The 16866-nt window shown below is 35.4% G+C and overlaps 1 protein-coding gene across 1 annotated transcript in view; it reads left to right on the forward strand.

Moving 5' to 3' along the window:
• Col11a1 (collagen type XI alpha 1 chain) overlaps positions 1-16866 on the forward strand; it is a 181596-nt gene that overhangs the window by 78293 nt on the left and 86437 nt on the right. The window contains exons 21-28 of the mRNA XM_036190104.1: positions 1121-1174; positions 1595-1639; positions 1835-1888; positions 2426-2470; positions 6692-6745; positions 8255-8299; positions 8775-8828; positions 8910-8954. Coding sequence (XP_036045997.1) covers positions 1121-1174; positions 1595-1639; positions 1835-1888; positions 2426-2470; positions 6692-6745; positions 8255-8299; positions 8775-8828; positions 8910-8954 — 396 coding nt within the window. The remainder of the gene's footprint in view (positions 1-1120; positions 1175-1594; positions 1640-1834; positions 1889-2425; positions 2471-6691; positions 6746-8254; positions 8300-8774; positions 8829-8909; positions 8955-16866) is intronic.

Raw genomic sequence — 16866 nt, forward strand, 5'->3', positions numbered from 1 at the left:
CTTCCCTAACTTCAGCCTGCTTTTGCCGTTATAAAGCTGGCCAGGTCAACAATAGTGAAATGTATAGACAAATTTCTAAATGGTCTTATTAAATAAAAAAAAAAAAAAAAAACATGGAGCCAAATATCGTGGTGAAAGCCTTAGAGAGATCAGGTGAATAGTGAGAGCCACCAGCCAACCTTACCTCACTAGGTCTGCAGCTTCCAAATGCTAGCTACTTCCTGTCTTACCTGTGCCTTTATTGCCTTGCTGTTCTGCCTATCTTATCCCATCTACCTCACTTCCTTGTCACTGCATGTCTGTACGGACCTCTGGGTCTCTATGGTTGGTACTGAGATTAAAGGCCGTGTCACCACACTTGGCTCTGTTCCCTAGTATAGCCTTGAACTCACAGAGACCCTGTCTGCTAAGTGATTGGATTAAGGGCATGTGCTACCACTGCCTGACTTCTATGTTTACTTTAAATGGCTTGCTATTTCCTCTGATCTCCAGGCGAACTTTATTAAAGCACTAATAAAATATCACCACACAAGTGAGTAGGTAAAGTTATTATTACACTAACTTTTCTAGAGCTGGAAAAGAACATTGAGCATAAGGAGAAAGAGAGATAATATGAATGTAAAAATTAATAGTTTAGAACCCCTCTATCTAGAAAATGGCTCTATAATCTGCAAAGAGAGATACTCAGCTGTTTGCTTTGGAAATGAATGCTCTCCCTGAATGGAATTTATATAAAAGAAAGTGAATGAGATTCTGGGCTTTTCTGTTTATTCAATCTGTGTTATCATAACAACAAAATTTAATATGCCAATCAAATTAGAAAATGATATAAAAATATCTTATTAAGAGCATTAAACTATGGTGTTTTTTAAAAACATTACCAGTGATGCATCTGGAAAAGTTTTGGATCTAAGAAAGCGTCTGTACTAACTACTGTTATCTACTTTGTGTTTCAATCTTCATATTACATATGATGGTACTTGGAACATTTATGTTCAATGTACTGATAGAAAATGAATAAATATTTTAATTCATGTTTTATATTAAAAATTTCTGTGAAAGAGGCTCATTTTGAAGGCATTTCTTATGCAAGCTCTTCGTTTCCTTTTATTCTTTCCAGGGTCCACGAGGTCTGCTGGGACCACGGGGAACTCCAGGACCTCCTGGGCAGCCTGTATGTATTCCTGGGAGTAATCGGGGTTCTTCAGAGGAAAACTTGTTGCCAAATTTCCCACAGGACATTTGTATAGTGCTTATCACAGAATCTAGTTAACTGTCCTGCTTGACTGTCAGTTCTGTGGACACTGCCCATCAGTGTAACTGATCCCTCTCTCTGTACTTGCTCTTTCCTTCTGTTGCAGTCGGTCTTACAGTTTTCATGCTTAATCACTAGCACACAATGGAAAGTGATGTTATATTATCTTTAGCGTAGACATGGATGGGAGAGAACAGACCTTCTTTAATTTTTGTTAAATCCTTTATCCCAATTCTGTTTATTTTTAAAAGAATCATAAATCACCACAGGCTACTGGATATTCATTATGTTTTCCATTTGAATGTCTAAATTTTTAACTATTTTTGTTCTTCATTGAAGGGTATCGCAGGTATAGATGGCCCTCAAGGACCGAAAGGAAACATGGTATGTAGTTAAGAACTATAACTCATGTCAATAGATATTTTGTTGCTAAATTAAAAAAAAATTCTTGCACATTGCTAAATATATTTTCTAGACTTCTTGAGTTAAAACGGACTTTAGGACATTTTTCAATAATTAGAATATAAAAACCCATATAATACAAAAACCTTACTAAGTACTTTATTTCTTTCTATACAGGGTCCTCAAGGGGAGCCTGGGCCTCCAGGTCAGCAAGGGAATCCAGGACCTCAGGTAACTCTAAACCATTGTTTTTCCTGGGAGATAATGGGTTGAGACGGTACTGTTTGAAATAAAAGTCATAGTGTCGGAATGTTTTGTGTAGCACCATGTTTAAACTGTGAATGTAGAGAATATTTCCTCTTTTAACATGTTCAAGAAAAACCAAAAAGGACTCCCAGAGCTTTCACAGGATACCATAGTGAAAGTCCACACTTGCAGAAGGTTCTGGAGGGATTCACATCACAAGCTCTTTGCAAAAAGGAACTTGTGTAAAACTCCTCACAGGGCTCCAAAATTTTCTGTTCATTGCAAGAGGGTGTGTGTGTGTGTGTGTGTGTGTGTGTGTGTGTGTGTGTGAGAGAGAGAGAGAGACAGAGACAGAGACAGAGACAGAGACAGAGGCAGAGAGAGAAACAGAGACAGAGAGACAGAGAGAGAGGAGAGAGGTTTGTAAATCAGTTTACATGCCTAGATTTTATCATCTATTGTAAAGATGTGTCCTTAGAAAATGATTCCTGACCTGACATGAACGAAATTCTTTTATACTAGGGTCTTCCTGGTCCACAAGGCCCTATTGGCCCTCCTGGTGAAAAAGTAAGTTGTTATATTATATTCATAATCATGGTAAGCTAGTTTGTACCTGCAACTGTCAGCAGGTGTTAGGCCTGCTCTTCATGGCTTTATCAAAGTAATATAGTAACTGAAGTAGAACCATTACATAAAATTTGGGTAGAATTTGTCTAAACACCTTTAAGATGTAAGTGAGAGAAAAGTGTTGGATTATTATTTAGATTGTACCTTATTGTAATATTACCAAAAAAAATGATGATTTCAAAAGCTGAGAAAGTGAGTGTTTTCTCTTTATTTTGCTTCATTTTTACTTTCTCATTGTTTAAAAACTGTTATTTGACTCAAAGTCTGTAAACTCTGACCTTCTATACTTTTAGAATTAGGCATTCAGAATGGAAGCTGTGGAACGTGACATTAAATTTTACATTTTCTGTATCCAGTATATTTTATGTACATAATCTATCACCAAAAACAAAACATCCATGATAAAATTATAACTAGAAAAGCAATTAATATAATCTTCATGTCTGGTTAATTATGGTATGTGATGTTTTGATTTACTTCTAAGGTTTTTTTAAATAAAAAGTATAAAATATATTTTAAATTTTATTATTTTATGTTTATGAATCTTTTTCTTTGATGAAAGTCTGTGCACCTCATGTGTCCAGTGCCTGCAGAGGCCATCAATGGGCCTGGAACTGGAGTTACAGATGGTTGTGAGCTGCCAAGTAGGTGCTCGGAATTGAACTCAGGACCTCTGGAAGAACAACCAGTGCTCTTAACCACTGAGCATCTTTCCAGTCTGTAAAATATATAGTTATTTTCAACTGTAATTAGGTTTGCTTTCAACAAAACTTGCTTCACGATCCGCTTAAAGGGAAATTGGAGCTTTCCATTGGCCCATTTCTCTTGTGTAAATGACAAATACTATTATTGTTAGTAGTTCAGGTCTGGATCACAGCGAGAATAAATGGCATTTAAAAGGATGACTTCCCCTGGTTTCCTTTATAGATTCCTTAAGTAGTATTTCCTGTCCACTTGTGGATGGATATATGTTACAGTATAGTGGAGATAATGAAAAATACAATATGAAATATGTCGCAAAGAATGCTTTAAGCCATTTATGTAGGCAAGCAGTATATCATTGAGCTGCACCCTCCATTCTGGGTATTTAGTTTAGATCAGTGACTTTTAAACTTGATCATTCTTACCTTTTATCTAGCACTTCATAAACATTCCATGTTCATTATAAATTACATTTGAAACGTTTTCCCTTTACAAATCCAGCAGGACTTAATTATGTATTCCTTGGATTGTTAAGAGAATGGGAAAATGGATGTATTTGAATTCCTGTTGCTGAGCCAAAAGTAAAATATGTGGTTTGGCTCATTGTAACCATTCTCACATTGCACTCCAGTATTTTCTTTGTCCTGAGCATATCTACCCTGTATCTTGTCCCATCAAACATAAGAAGCTTAAAAAGACAGATATATAAAGATTAAACATATGAAATGTCCTTAATATTTTGTCTGTATCAGGTAGTAAATATTTTATTTTCTAGTTTTCTTCTCTCTTCCTGTCTGAAACACTTGGTAGTTTAAACTTGGTGAATAATAACCATTTCATGTGTAATTTAACATTCAGATGTGATCATATTGGCATTAGATGTTTTAATCTCTGGGAACTTTCAAATCAAGTTATTATAGCTTATGTTTTATTCTATTTCCAATAAAGGTTACTAGTGGTTTGCAGTGATAAACTACCTCTGTTATTTATTCTGACATTTTTGATAAGCAGAACATTTCCTGTGATTTAATATGTGAGTTCAGAGTTCATATTACTCACATGTTAATTGATTTACAGAAAACAAATGATGTGTTTCTATGAGCTCAGTGAGAAATACCAAGACACAAAGTAAATGTCCGTTAAAGACAATGACTTTGAAGACTTGAGTGTGTATCTAGACGCACACAGACTAGGATTCTGTCACACAAAAACATAAGTTGATATTTCCTAGGACTCACTGAGACAAAGTGGATAATGCATATAAATTGCTTAACATACTGCACAGAAGCACTTCATAAATTTTAACTTTTATTAAAATATGAGCTATATGACATTCATTCATCTTTATTCCCACCTCACCAGGGAAAGTACAGGGAGTTAAAAATGCAGATAAAGCATTCTGTTGTCATGAAACCTCCATTCAAAAGGAGATGGATGGAATTCAATTTCATTAAAAAATCATCTTATTTTGCCAGAGTTTTAATATTTCTTGTTTTTGCTCAAATATATTTCAGTGGCAAGGGTTCATGCGACATTGCTCGCTGAGCCTTTGGCACCTGTGCTGGTAATAATAATGAATGGACTTATTCCATGTTGGTGTATTGGGTTTGTTTTTGAAGAAATAAGACTGGTGTTTTGAAAATAAACAATAATTTGTGACAGACAAAATATTTCAATTAAATATTTAGAATTTTATGGTAATAGCTATGGAATGTTGTAGGATTGCAGATTGGTGGAAGGGATTGAAATTTTAAGCCTTTCCAAAAGGATACAAGTAATTTAGGATATAAAAACCATTCCTCAAAAGGTGATTTTCCTGGTTTTTGGTCCCCATGACTTAATTGGTGCTTTCTTGTATAGCTCTGCAAGTCCAGTCAACATGGTTCAATGCTTATGCTAAGTACCCTCTAAAAACAGAAATACTGTAAACTGTGTTGGTGACTGAGACACACTGATGACATTCCTCTCATCAATCAACTATTTCGTCCTGGCTAGTGAAATGAACCGCAAGCAATACTGTCTTAGGCTTGATATACTTACTATTCCCATTAGAATTCCTAATTTTCTCCCCAGAAAGGGTGTAATTGCAGTATTTGTCTTTACAGTATTCTAAATTTAGCAATGATGGGATGACATGGAATTAGAAAGACTCAGTGAAGAAAGAACTAAAGTGAGCCACTGAGTAATTACATTTTAGTTTTTTGTTAGATGCTTGTTAATTTATACATCTGTTACATCAGCATAGATGTACATGTCTTCAGGTCCTAGTAACTGGCACAGGAACTTACATTTACTAGAACATTTTAAGAATCTGATCGTCCATCACTACAACTCCAAACTGTATCCCTGTCTATTGACAGTAGCACAGTCTAAGAAACATCATTAGGCAGCCAGCTACATCCTGATGTGAACAGCACAGCCAGCACACGTACAAATCTACTTGACATAGGTCAGTGACCTCATGCAGCCTCTTGTCAGAATCAAGAGACATGAGCAGGATTTGTATGGGCTGAAAAAAAATGAGAACAATGTTTTGGTTTTTTTTTTGTTTTTTTTTTCCAAGACAGAGTTTTCCTGTGTAGTTTTGGTGCCTGTCCTGGAACTCACTCTGTAGACCAGGCTGGCCTCGAACTCACAAAGATCCTCCTGCCTCTGCCTCCCGAGTGCTGGGATTAAAGGTGTGCGCCACCACTGCCCGGCGAGAACAATGTTTTATAGCAAACTTATTCTTCAGTACACAGAAGAGTGGGACTCTAAGATAGTAAAAACATATAGTATAGTAAACACGGTAATTGTGGTAATTGTTATTATATTCATTCATCACCATAATCGAGTCATACAGTATATATAGTTTGTATGTAATGCCCTTGTAAAACCAGCAGCACAATGCATTTGTTTGCATCACTATAAACACCGTGGAAATAAATTGTTTCCTCTGATATTAAGAGGACAGCATCAGAAGTTTTCATCTCTATTTAAATCCTATGGGACCACAATTGTGTATCTGGTCTGTTATTTGCCAAAGCATTCAGGAGGGCTTAGGGCTGCATCTCTGGGTAAGTATTAATGTAGCATTGTCAATGGGAGTATCCAAAGCTTTACTTATTAATCAGTGTTGGGAATGAATACATTTCTCAACTTTATTATTTGCATTTTTGTTCTGTCGACACCAAGAAATATAAAAATTAGTCAACTTTAATAAGTAAAAATTTAGAACAGCTAAACTGACTAAATGTAACATATTTCCTATCTTTTGGCATCAATTAAGTTCAGTTTTCATTTGTTTTTATATAGTATGTTTTCCATTATCAAGTGTTTAGAACACTTTCTGCTTGTCTGTAAATATTGATTCCACTGTCCCAAGTTCATTTTGTTATTAGTACTATACTGTTATCCACAATGAAGAGCCTTTCATAATTCTCCATCTTTTAAATCAAATTCTCTCCTCTTGTTAATTAGGGACCACAAGGAAAGCCAGGGCTTGCTGGACTTCCCGGTGCTGATGGGCCTCCTGTAAGTCAATGCTATCTCTCTCCTCATTGGCATTTCCATAAGCAGTCTTGAAAAATAAATTTAACATGATTCTTAGAAGTGACTACATATAGGCAGTAATAAGAATGAATTGATTCAGTAATTAAGCCTTAGTTTCTTTACTATACAGTGTCATTTCTTTATGTCACTTTTGTTGAGAACTCTTCATAAAATCACAGTAGCCTTTAGATAAAGTCATACACACATTGCACACCAGAGCCTGCCCAAATCCCTCCTTCCTAATTCCACATGTTCTCTATTTCAACCTGCTTTTATTTTCAGTAACTGTAGTGTTTAAGAAACAGATTTTAAATGCAGTGAATTAGCTCATGTTCTAGATGAGCTCATCCACATTGTAACTCACCTTTCAGTCTGTCAGACTTAGGATTTTATTGCTGTGACAAAAGTAACCTGGGGAGGAAAAGGTTTATTTCTTTCCAGGTAACATCACAGAAACCAGTCAGGACAAGAACTCAAGCAGGGCAGGAACATAGGGAGGAAATAATGCAGAGGAGTACTGAGTACGTCTTACTCCTCTTGGCTGGCTCAGCCAGCTTTCTTATAGCACTCAGGACCACATGTCCAGACTTGGCACCACACAATGGGCTGGGCTCTCCCAGTCACCAATCAAGAAAATGCCTCACAGGATAACTTTTAGGCCAGTATGCTTGGGCCATTTTCTCAGTTGAGATGTCCTCCTCCCAAAGGAGTCTAGCTTGTGTAAGTTGACATAAACCTAGACAGCAGAGAGGCCCAGTGAAGGTGCACAGCACTCATCACTGTCTTCAGATAATATCCACAAACATTCTTCAGGCTTGAGGAGGGTTTCTCCTCCTCTAGAAATAGAGAAAGTTCTGTTATATAAAAATATAGAAATACCTCTCTCACACACATATAATTTCCACCTTCATTTTAAAATTATTATTGATGTGTCTGTTCAAACTTCTTATTTAAATTTGTGACAAGCAAGGTGCAAATTTTTTGTGCTATTTCTACCTGCAGCTATAGAATATATTTGTGATACAACTATACATTTTTATTTATGGAATCTCAGTAACATAATAATCTGATGAGTGTCTTTGATCTGTGTATTTCCATCACATGTTCTTGCTGCCTTTTGAGGATGCCTATACACATTATCCTTTTATTTCCATACAGAATATAAATCAGATGTGACCTACTATGTGTAAGACTTTTGAGACTGAATTGCTAATATCAGGATTTATTACTTCATGTGCTTTCCACAAATTCTTTGAAAAAGATTCCATATTTACTCAAGCACATACCCATCAAATATAACCTCATGTTTTTCTCTAATTACCAGTTTCCAGTATTACTGAAAGCCATGAAACTCATATAATGTTTCAATAACGTTTAAACTATAAAGTATATGATCTCAGGTTTTTTAAAAAAAGTGTGGAAGACTTTCACAAGGTTGACAGTTACAATTAATATCTCATCTTCACCAGTGTGTATGTTTGCTCCATATAGGGTCACCCTGGAAAGGAAGGCCAGTCGGGAGAAAAGGGGTCCTTGGTAGGTACAAAATGGCTGTCTGAAATCAGTCAATGATAAGGTCCTGTCAGTTACAAGGTCCTGTCAGTCAGTCAGTTATAAGGTCCCGTCAGTTATAAGGTCAGTCTATTATAAGGTCATGTCAGTTATAAGATTCTGTCAGTTATAAAGTCCTGTCAATTATTAGGTCCTGTCAATTATAAGTGTTTTATATAACCAGCAAGCACACCTAGGATAGCTAACTTTAATTTAGGAAAAAGACTATATCATCTTTATTTTTAATAAATTATTCTCACAGTGGTAGATCTGCATGCTATATATTTAGTGCATATAGAATAAATTATGATGAACTATAATAAGAATTACTGAATATTTGTACATTATTTATGTAAGTATTAAACTTTTACCTACTACTTTGTAAAGCCGTTATTTGCACTATATATATAAGTAATGTTGTTAATGTACCATAATTTACATCACAATGGATCTTTTCCAGGGTCCTCCTGGTCCACAGGGGCCTATTGGATATCCTGGTCCCCGAGGAGTAAAGGTAAATGCTAAATTCTTTGCACATCATTTCATTTCCAGCTGAAGTGTCGTAGTCCTTTAATGTTTTTATTTTGTTCCTTAGGGTGCAGATGGTGTCAGAGGTCTCAAGGGATCTAAAGGGGAAAAGGTAAAATGTGACTTTTAGGTGATTTTAATTTCTAAGCATCCAGTGTGTACAATTAAAATGTATTCAGAATTTATTTTCTCCTTGAAATACACAGAGCAATTACTTACAAGCCAGACATTGCAAGTGTAAGCTTGTTACCAAACCCTTAAAACAGTTTAGTATCCTAGAGTGAGAGCTCAGTTGTAACAGATGGGAAGGAATGTGGAGTTAACTACAAACTAAGTGTTCAATTTAGTTAAGTCACAGGTTCATCTGTCTGCATGGGTTGGCTATGACATGAGGGTAATTTCTGGTTATATCATAACAAGGTTCATCCCTTTTGTCTCAACTAAAATCTCCAAAACTCATAAACTGAAATTAATAGAAAATATAGTATTTTTTTGGTTATGGTGAAAAAGGAGCCTTTGTATGCTGCATGGAAGCAATGGTATTGTTGGGAGGAAATAAAATTAAAACCAGGGATAGGTAGATAAATGCAGGCACCTCAGGCTGTGCAAGCCAGTGGCTCCTTCCTAAGGCTTTAGGAGATTACCTGTCTCTTCCTAAAGAACAATGCATTTAGATTCCTTTAGGTAAATATTTAATGTCTTTGGACATTCCTAAATCCTTCAAAGGTAAGTTTTCAATGCTAAGGAGTTACTTCTGACAATCAGGATTAGGCTAATTTGTACTAAAATTACATACATTTTCAAACACAAAGTGCAAACACAAGACCTTTTTATTAGTAATTTTGTTGAGGTAAGTATAGCTATTTATTTTGATAATGCTGTATTGGTTTAAATGAAATGATTTATTTTTGAATCATAACATGAGTGTTCATTGAATATATTTGGTATTGATTAGAGTTCGATAACTAAATATAAATTTATTATACCTACTAAAATTCATTTTTGTACAGAAAATACTCCTGGGAGATAGTAAAGGTGTGCAAGATATTGTTAATTGTGTTCTTGAAAAAAATGTGATACACTTTCAACTAAGTTATCTGTTTTGATGACAGTCTTAATTCATCTTGATCATCATAGGTGAATATAGTTTAAAGTCTTCCTGTTGTATCAGGGCAGCAGGATGGTCTGGCAGTGCTGAAATTAAAATTTCTGTATTCTATGTTATCTGTACTTTGACATATGTACCATATGTACATATTCATGCTATATATCTATATACCAATTTAATTTGCCTCCTAGAATTAGCACCCACCAAAAATTTTTAAGCGGACAATATTTAAAAGAAAGTTGTATAACTGAGGTGTTGTGTGGTAAGTTTCTGGAGGGAGAATTAGTTGCAAAGGGACAGGTAAGTAAATTATAGAGGATATAGAAGATAAAAAACAAATGAGAGAACACCTGTGTAAATAAATGTCACACAATTCTACATCGAAACACCAAGCAATTATTGGTTAATTTTAGTTGTGTTTAGTTTTAGAAGAAACTAAAAAAAAAAACGATTAAAAGTTTGAATTGGAGTCAAAGTTCTGTATTCTGACTCTAACATTTTCTACAATAAATGTGTAAAAAGTGAAACTTACATTTTTAAGCTTCACTATTAAATCTAAATCTTTAAATGCTCTGCTTTTATTTCTAACTAATATAACAAACAGTGTTATAGAGCTCAGTTTTGAGAATTTTAGGTAAATAAAAGTTTTTTAATAGAATTATTTTCATTTATACTATGTTGCAATGAATTTTAATATTCATGTTTTAAATAGGAAAATAGTTTATACAGCCTATAATAGATTAAGGAGAGCCAGAAAGGTTGTTAAAGAGCAGTGTAGCTCAGTAGTAGATGCTTCCCTAGAATGCAGAAGTAAGTAGGTCAAATCCCCAAAACCTTAAACACCCAAAAGTGAATAAAAACTTCTTCCTTTGTAATGGTATTTATGGTTTTCAAATGGAGAAAAGGGAAGTTAGCACGCTGAGATTAAAATTCTATTTTTGATTTCTTGTCTGCCCCTAAATCTTCCACTATGAAAACCAAATAAACCCTATGAAAACCAAATAAACCAAACCCTGTAGCTTTTATTTGCAGCTCTGACCAAATTCTACATCATCTTTTCGTTTTCCTAAAATTTATTAATATTAGAACTTGAAATCTCATGGTTTGACATACTCTTTGCCTCGTAATGGTGATCAATGATATACCTAAAGAAATTGGATCTCATACATTTTTTTTCATTAATGAATATTTTGAGGGCTGACATGTGTTGATTTCAAAGAATTAAATAAATGAGTAAAAAAAAATAAATTCAAATAAAACTAAACAACTGACTAAGACTGTTCGAAACAATCCTCAGTACTTTTACTGATTCTTAGACACGGCACTCAACTTTCTTTAAACTAAACTCGACAGCTGTGTGATTACCCTCGTCTCGTGGGGGGGAGAGGGAGGACTGATAATAATGAATAGGCAGTGGATGGCCACATAGGCTCTTCAACCTCTCCCTTAGCTCTAATGGCGCTCAGGACACAAAACAGTCTGCACTTTAAAAGGCCACTTGGCCACTAGCATCTTGAAAACAGTGTGGTTACCCCATAGGAAAAAAAACTAATTTAGGTGTGTCGCAGGTTTGTGTCACTATTTCCAGTGTTTAGTTATTTGTGTTTCCCTGCATCAATATATTTGATGCAACCATTCAGGGTCTTCAAAGTTTTGTAATAGCTAAGGATTCCCTTCCCTTAAAAGCTAAATAACATTTCATCACATACAGCAGCTATTTTCACCTGTCCATTAGTGTTTTAATGGATGCTTTGATTGCTGCTGTATTTTGGCTATTATTCTCACAACCATGGGTATATAAATACATTTAAGATTCTGCAACCAAATGTCATGTACATACTTGGACCTAAAGTTTCCACTTTAATTTTATAATTTGTAGTCCATCCATTTTACACAGTTACCGACAGTACAGAGAACTCCATTTCTCTGCACTCTCATCAACACACGTATTCTTTCCTTGTGTTTAACAGCAGTCATCCCAGTAGGTTTCTTTTGCATTTTCATGATGATTAGTGATGTTGAGCATTGATGCTGAACATTTTCTTAATGCACACTGGGTCTTTTACATTGTTTTCTCCTATTTTGTGAACTGCCTCTTTATTCTGTCCCCAATGTCTTTTTGATGAACATAAAAAATTCAAGGATGAAAGGTTTATTTGCAGGGATAGTTTCAGGAATTTCAGTCAATCGTGGTGGGAAAGCTTTGACAGATAAGGCTCCATCTGTGCAGTGGGGACACAGCAAGAACTTGAGGCTGTGTAACACACTCAAATGCTTCCTCAGTTCACTCCTTCTGCAGGAAGGACCATAGCTTCTGAACTCCCACAGCCTTCAAAACTGTGTTAGCAGAAAAGAATAAGCATTCAACTCACGAGCCTGGGGTTCACATCTCATGTAGCCATAATACTTTAAGCTATGGGATTTTCTGGACCTTTACATAATTTACAAATTGACAACTGAAGCACGGATATTTTCCCATTTTTTTTTCACTTAGTGTTTATTGAGCATCATGGATTTTAAGATGTCAAATAGATTAAGCACCAGGGATCCAATGGCTAATTAGGAATGATTATCGGTTCCATTATTTGTTGAAAACAATGTCCATTTGTGATTAAGTGCAAACTGACTTATTTTTTGTCATAACAAATATATATTTGAGGGTACACAAGGAATAGAGGTCAATTTTATGAAGAGAAATTTTAAGCAAGAAAAATTTCTAAGCAAAATCATAATCTTGTTAAAAGTATCACTCAGTTAGAAAAACTTGTGGTGTGAAGGATATTGATACAGTAGCTCAAACTCCAGATTTCTGGAACTCAATCCCAGGACTTTGATAAGAATTGAAGGGTAATTAAAGGCATAAGAAATGATTAAGGGTTAAATCATGGCACAGGCAGGAACTAATTTACATTTATTATTAAAGTAATTTGAAGTTAGAAATGGTGTGATCATTTTTTCTGTGGTTTAATAAAAATATCCAACAAATAATGAAATATATATATATATATATATATATATATATATATATATATTCATATAATAACATTGATGAAAGAAAAAGCCAAGAATTTGAAAGACAACAAGGAGGGATATAGAGGAGGGTTTGGAATGAGGAAAGGCAAGGAAGAAATGGTATAATTATAGAGTAATCTCAAAATAAAGGAAAGGAGTAAGAATGTGGGCTTATATGTATGTCTTCAGTTCTATTCATTGGTTAATGAGTCTGTTATGTGTCATTACCTTCCTGTTTCAGAGATTGGATCTAGAAATCTATAGTATAGTTTTCCATCTAAGATGGTGAGGCCTCTGGATTGTCCTTCAGGATTGCTTTGGCTATCTTGGATATTTTGCATTGCCATATGCAATTTAAGCTTTTTTAAATTATTATTATATTTGTGTTTTAATTTTACACATCAGCCATGGGTTCCCCTGTCCTCCCCCTCCCGCCCCCACCCCCACCTTCCCGCCAGCCCCTCCCCTTCATTCCATCTCCTCCAGGGCCAAGACTCCCCTGGGGATTCATTTAAACCTGGTGGATTCAGTACAGGCAGGTCCAGACCCTTCTTTCCAGGCTGAGCAAAGTGTCCTTGGATGCCTCCCAAACAGTTCAAGTTATTCAATTGTCTCACTTATCCAGAGGGCCTGATCCAGCTGGGGGCTCTGAAGCCTTTGGTTCATAATTCATGTGCTTCCATTCGATTGGCTATTTGTCCCTGTGCTTTTTCCAATATTGGTCTCAACAATTCATGCTCTTACACTCCCTCCTCTTTCTCAACAATTGGACACCTGGAGCTCCACCTGGGGCCTGGCTGAGGATCTCTGCATCCACTTCCATCAGTTATTGGATGAGAGTTCCAGCATGACTGTTAGGGTGTTTAGTCATCTGATCACCAGACTAGGTCAGATCAGGCTTTCTCTCAACCATTGCCAGCAGTCTACAGAGAATGTATCATTGTGGATTTCTGAGCACTCTGCCTATTCCTGTTCTCATGTGGTCTTCATTTATCATGGTCTGTTATTCCTTGTTCTCCCTTTCTGTTCTTGATCCAGCTGGGATCTCCTGCTCCCCTAAGCTTTCTTTCCCTCAAACCTTGCCCTTCATTACTTCCACTGTCGTCCAGGTTGTTCATGTAGATCTCATCCATTTCTCTGTCATTGGGTAATCCCTGTGTCTTTCCTAGGGTACCATTTTCTAGGTAGCCTCCCTGGAGTTGTGTAGCAGTCTAGTCATCTTTGTTTTACATCTCGTATCCTCCTATGAGTGAGTACATACCATGTTTGTCCTTCTGAGTCTGGGTTACCTCACTCAGGATGATTTTTTCTAGAACCATCCATTTGCCTGCAAACCTCATAATGTCATTGTTTTTTCTCTGCTGAGTAGTACTCCATTATGTATATGTACCATATTTTCTTTATCCATTCTCCAGTTGAAGGGCACATAGGTTGTTTCCAGGTTCTGGCTATTACAAACAATGCTGATATAAACATAGCTGAACAAATACCCTTGTGGTATGATTGAGCATTCCTTGGGTATATACCCAAGAGTGCTACAGATGGGTCTTGTGGGAGATTGATTCCCAGTTTTCTTTTCTTTTCTTTCTTTCTTTTCTTTTTTCTTTTCTTTTTTTTTTTTTTTTTTTTGGTTTTTCCAGACAGGGTTTCTCTGTAGTTTTGGAGGCTGTCCTGGAACTCGCTTTGTAGACCAGGCTGACCTCGAACTCACAGAGATCCATCTGCCTCTGCCTCCTGAGTGCTGGGATTGCAGGTGTGCGCCACCACCACCTGGCTCAACAGCCAATATCAAATTAAATGGAGAGAAACTCAAAGCAATACCACTAAAATCAGGAACAAGGCAAGGCTGTCCCCTCTCCCCATACTTATTCAATATAGTACTTGAAGTTCTAGCCAGAGATATAAGACAACATAAGGAGATTAAGGGGATACAAATTGGAAAGGAAGAAGTCAAGCTCTCCCTATTTGCAGATGACTTGACAGTATACATGAGTGACCCCAAAAATTCAACCAAGGAACTGATACAGCTAATGAAAACCTTCAGCAACATAGCAGGATACAAGATCAACTCAAAAAATCAGTAGCCCTCCTGTATACAATAGACAAACAGGCTGATCACCCTTTACAATAGCCACAAATGATACAAAATACCTTGGGGTTACTCTAACTAAGCATGTGAAGGACCTATATGACAAGAACTTTAAGTCCCTGAAAAAAGAAATTGAAGAAGATGTCAGAAAATGGAAAGATCTCCCACACTCATGGATAGGCAGGATTAACATAGTAAAAATGGCAATCTTACCAAAAGCAATCTACAGATTCAATGCAATCCCCATCAAATTCTTCACAGACCTGGAAAGAATAATACTCAACTTCACATGGAAAAACAAAAAACCCAGGATAGCCAAAAGAATACTGTGCAATTTAGGATTTTTGCAATTTCTGTGAAGAATTACATTGGGATCATTTTTTTGAGAATATAATAAAATTACAACATTTTTTCCTTTATTTTTTCTTCCTCCCTAATGCTCCCAGGTATCTGTCCTTGTTCTCTATCAAATCATGAGTTTTGTCTCGTGACTTGCTATTACATATATAGAAATATATATTGGGATTTTGGTGGAAGTTACACTGAATGAATTATTTTTGAGACACTGGGCCACTTCATAATATTAAACTTGCAAATTCATGAGTACGTACTAAAATCTTTGTTATTAATTAGTGTATTTCACTGAAAATATTGTTCTAAATTCTGTTGTCCCTTCTCTTCTGAACTTATCCATTGTTATTTAGCATGTATCTTTAGTATAGTTTTCTCCTACATACTTTTATCTTTATATATCTTTATTATTTATCTATTAACATTTTAACTTTTAACATTTTATCTTTAACATTTTGTCTTTAACATTTAATAGTATTTTATTTAACATTTATCTTTAATATATCTTATCTTTTTACATACTTGATTTAGGACATTTATGACAAAGAACTTATTCTCCAGATACCATTTGTTGAGTATAAAATACAGATGCATTCCCAAAGCTTAATTTTAGTGATTAATCTTTTATGGGAATACTGAGAATTGTTATTAGAAAACAATCATTTTTTCCCCAATCATTTAGGAACTATACAACACCTTGAAAAAAAAAATGAAGTCTGTTTGAAAGGGAATTTCACATACAAGCAGTGTATTTACACATGTTGACCTCCCCCATCCTTTCCCTTCTAAGTCTTTCTATTACTTCCCTTCCAATTCATGACCTCTTCTATCATTAGTTTTACACGCCCATATACATATACAAACAACATCCTTGCACTTACATGTACAAAACCACACTTTTGTATATTTAAGCACAACTCAATCACTCCATTTAGTTTTACTTATATGTGCATATGTTTAGAGCTGACAACTTATGATCACATGATCTACCCAGGACCCTTTCCCAGGAAAATACTGACCCTCTCCTTCTTAGCACCCATTAAATGCCCATAACTCTTCATTTAAGAGTGAATCCTTGTGAAAATTGCCCTATCCATGCTGGCTTGTCAACTGATGTTGCCCCTCTATAGGTCATATTTATGTTCCCATACAGTTAAAAGTTCATACATCAGACTGTTTTTGAAACTTTATAATGATGTATGAAATTTGAAGAACTGATTTATTCTTCTTTCTTAGAGAAGCTCTTATTGCAAAATTGTGTATCTGAATTGAATTCTTATCATTAAAATATTTGAGTATTTCAATAATCATTTTGATTATTTTCATGTCTTTTATAGCAACTATGCATTGCAATAGGCAATTATTCACATTATAAAAACACTGATTATAATATACTCTTGTTAGATGTTTTATTTCATAAATAGCAGAAATATATACTGATGAGATGAAAAAGTAATGTTATTC

The sequence above is a fragment of the Onychomys torridus genome, chromosome 6 (assembly GCF_903995425.1).
Source record: "Onychomys torridus chromosome 6, mOncTor1.1, whole genome shotgun sequence".
NCBI classification, from domain to species: Eukaryota; Metazoa; Chordata; class Mammalia; order Rodentia; family Cricetidae; genus Onychomys; species Onychomys torridus.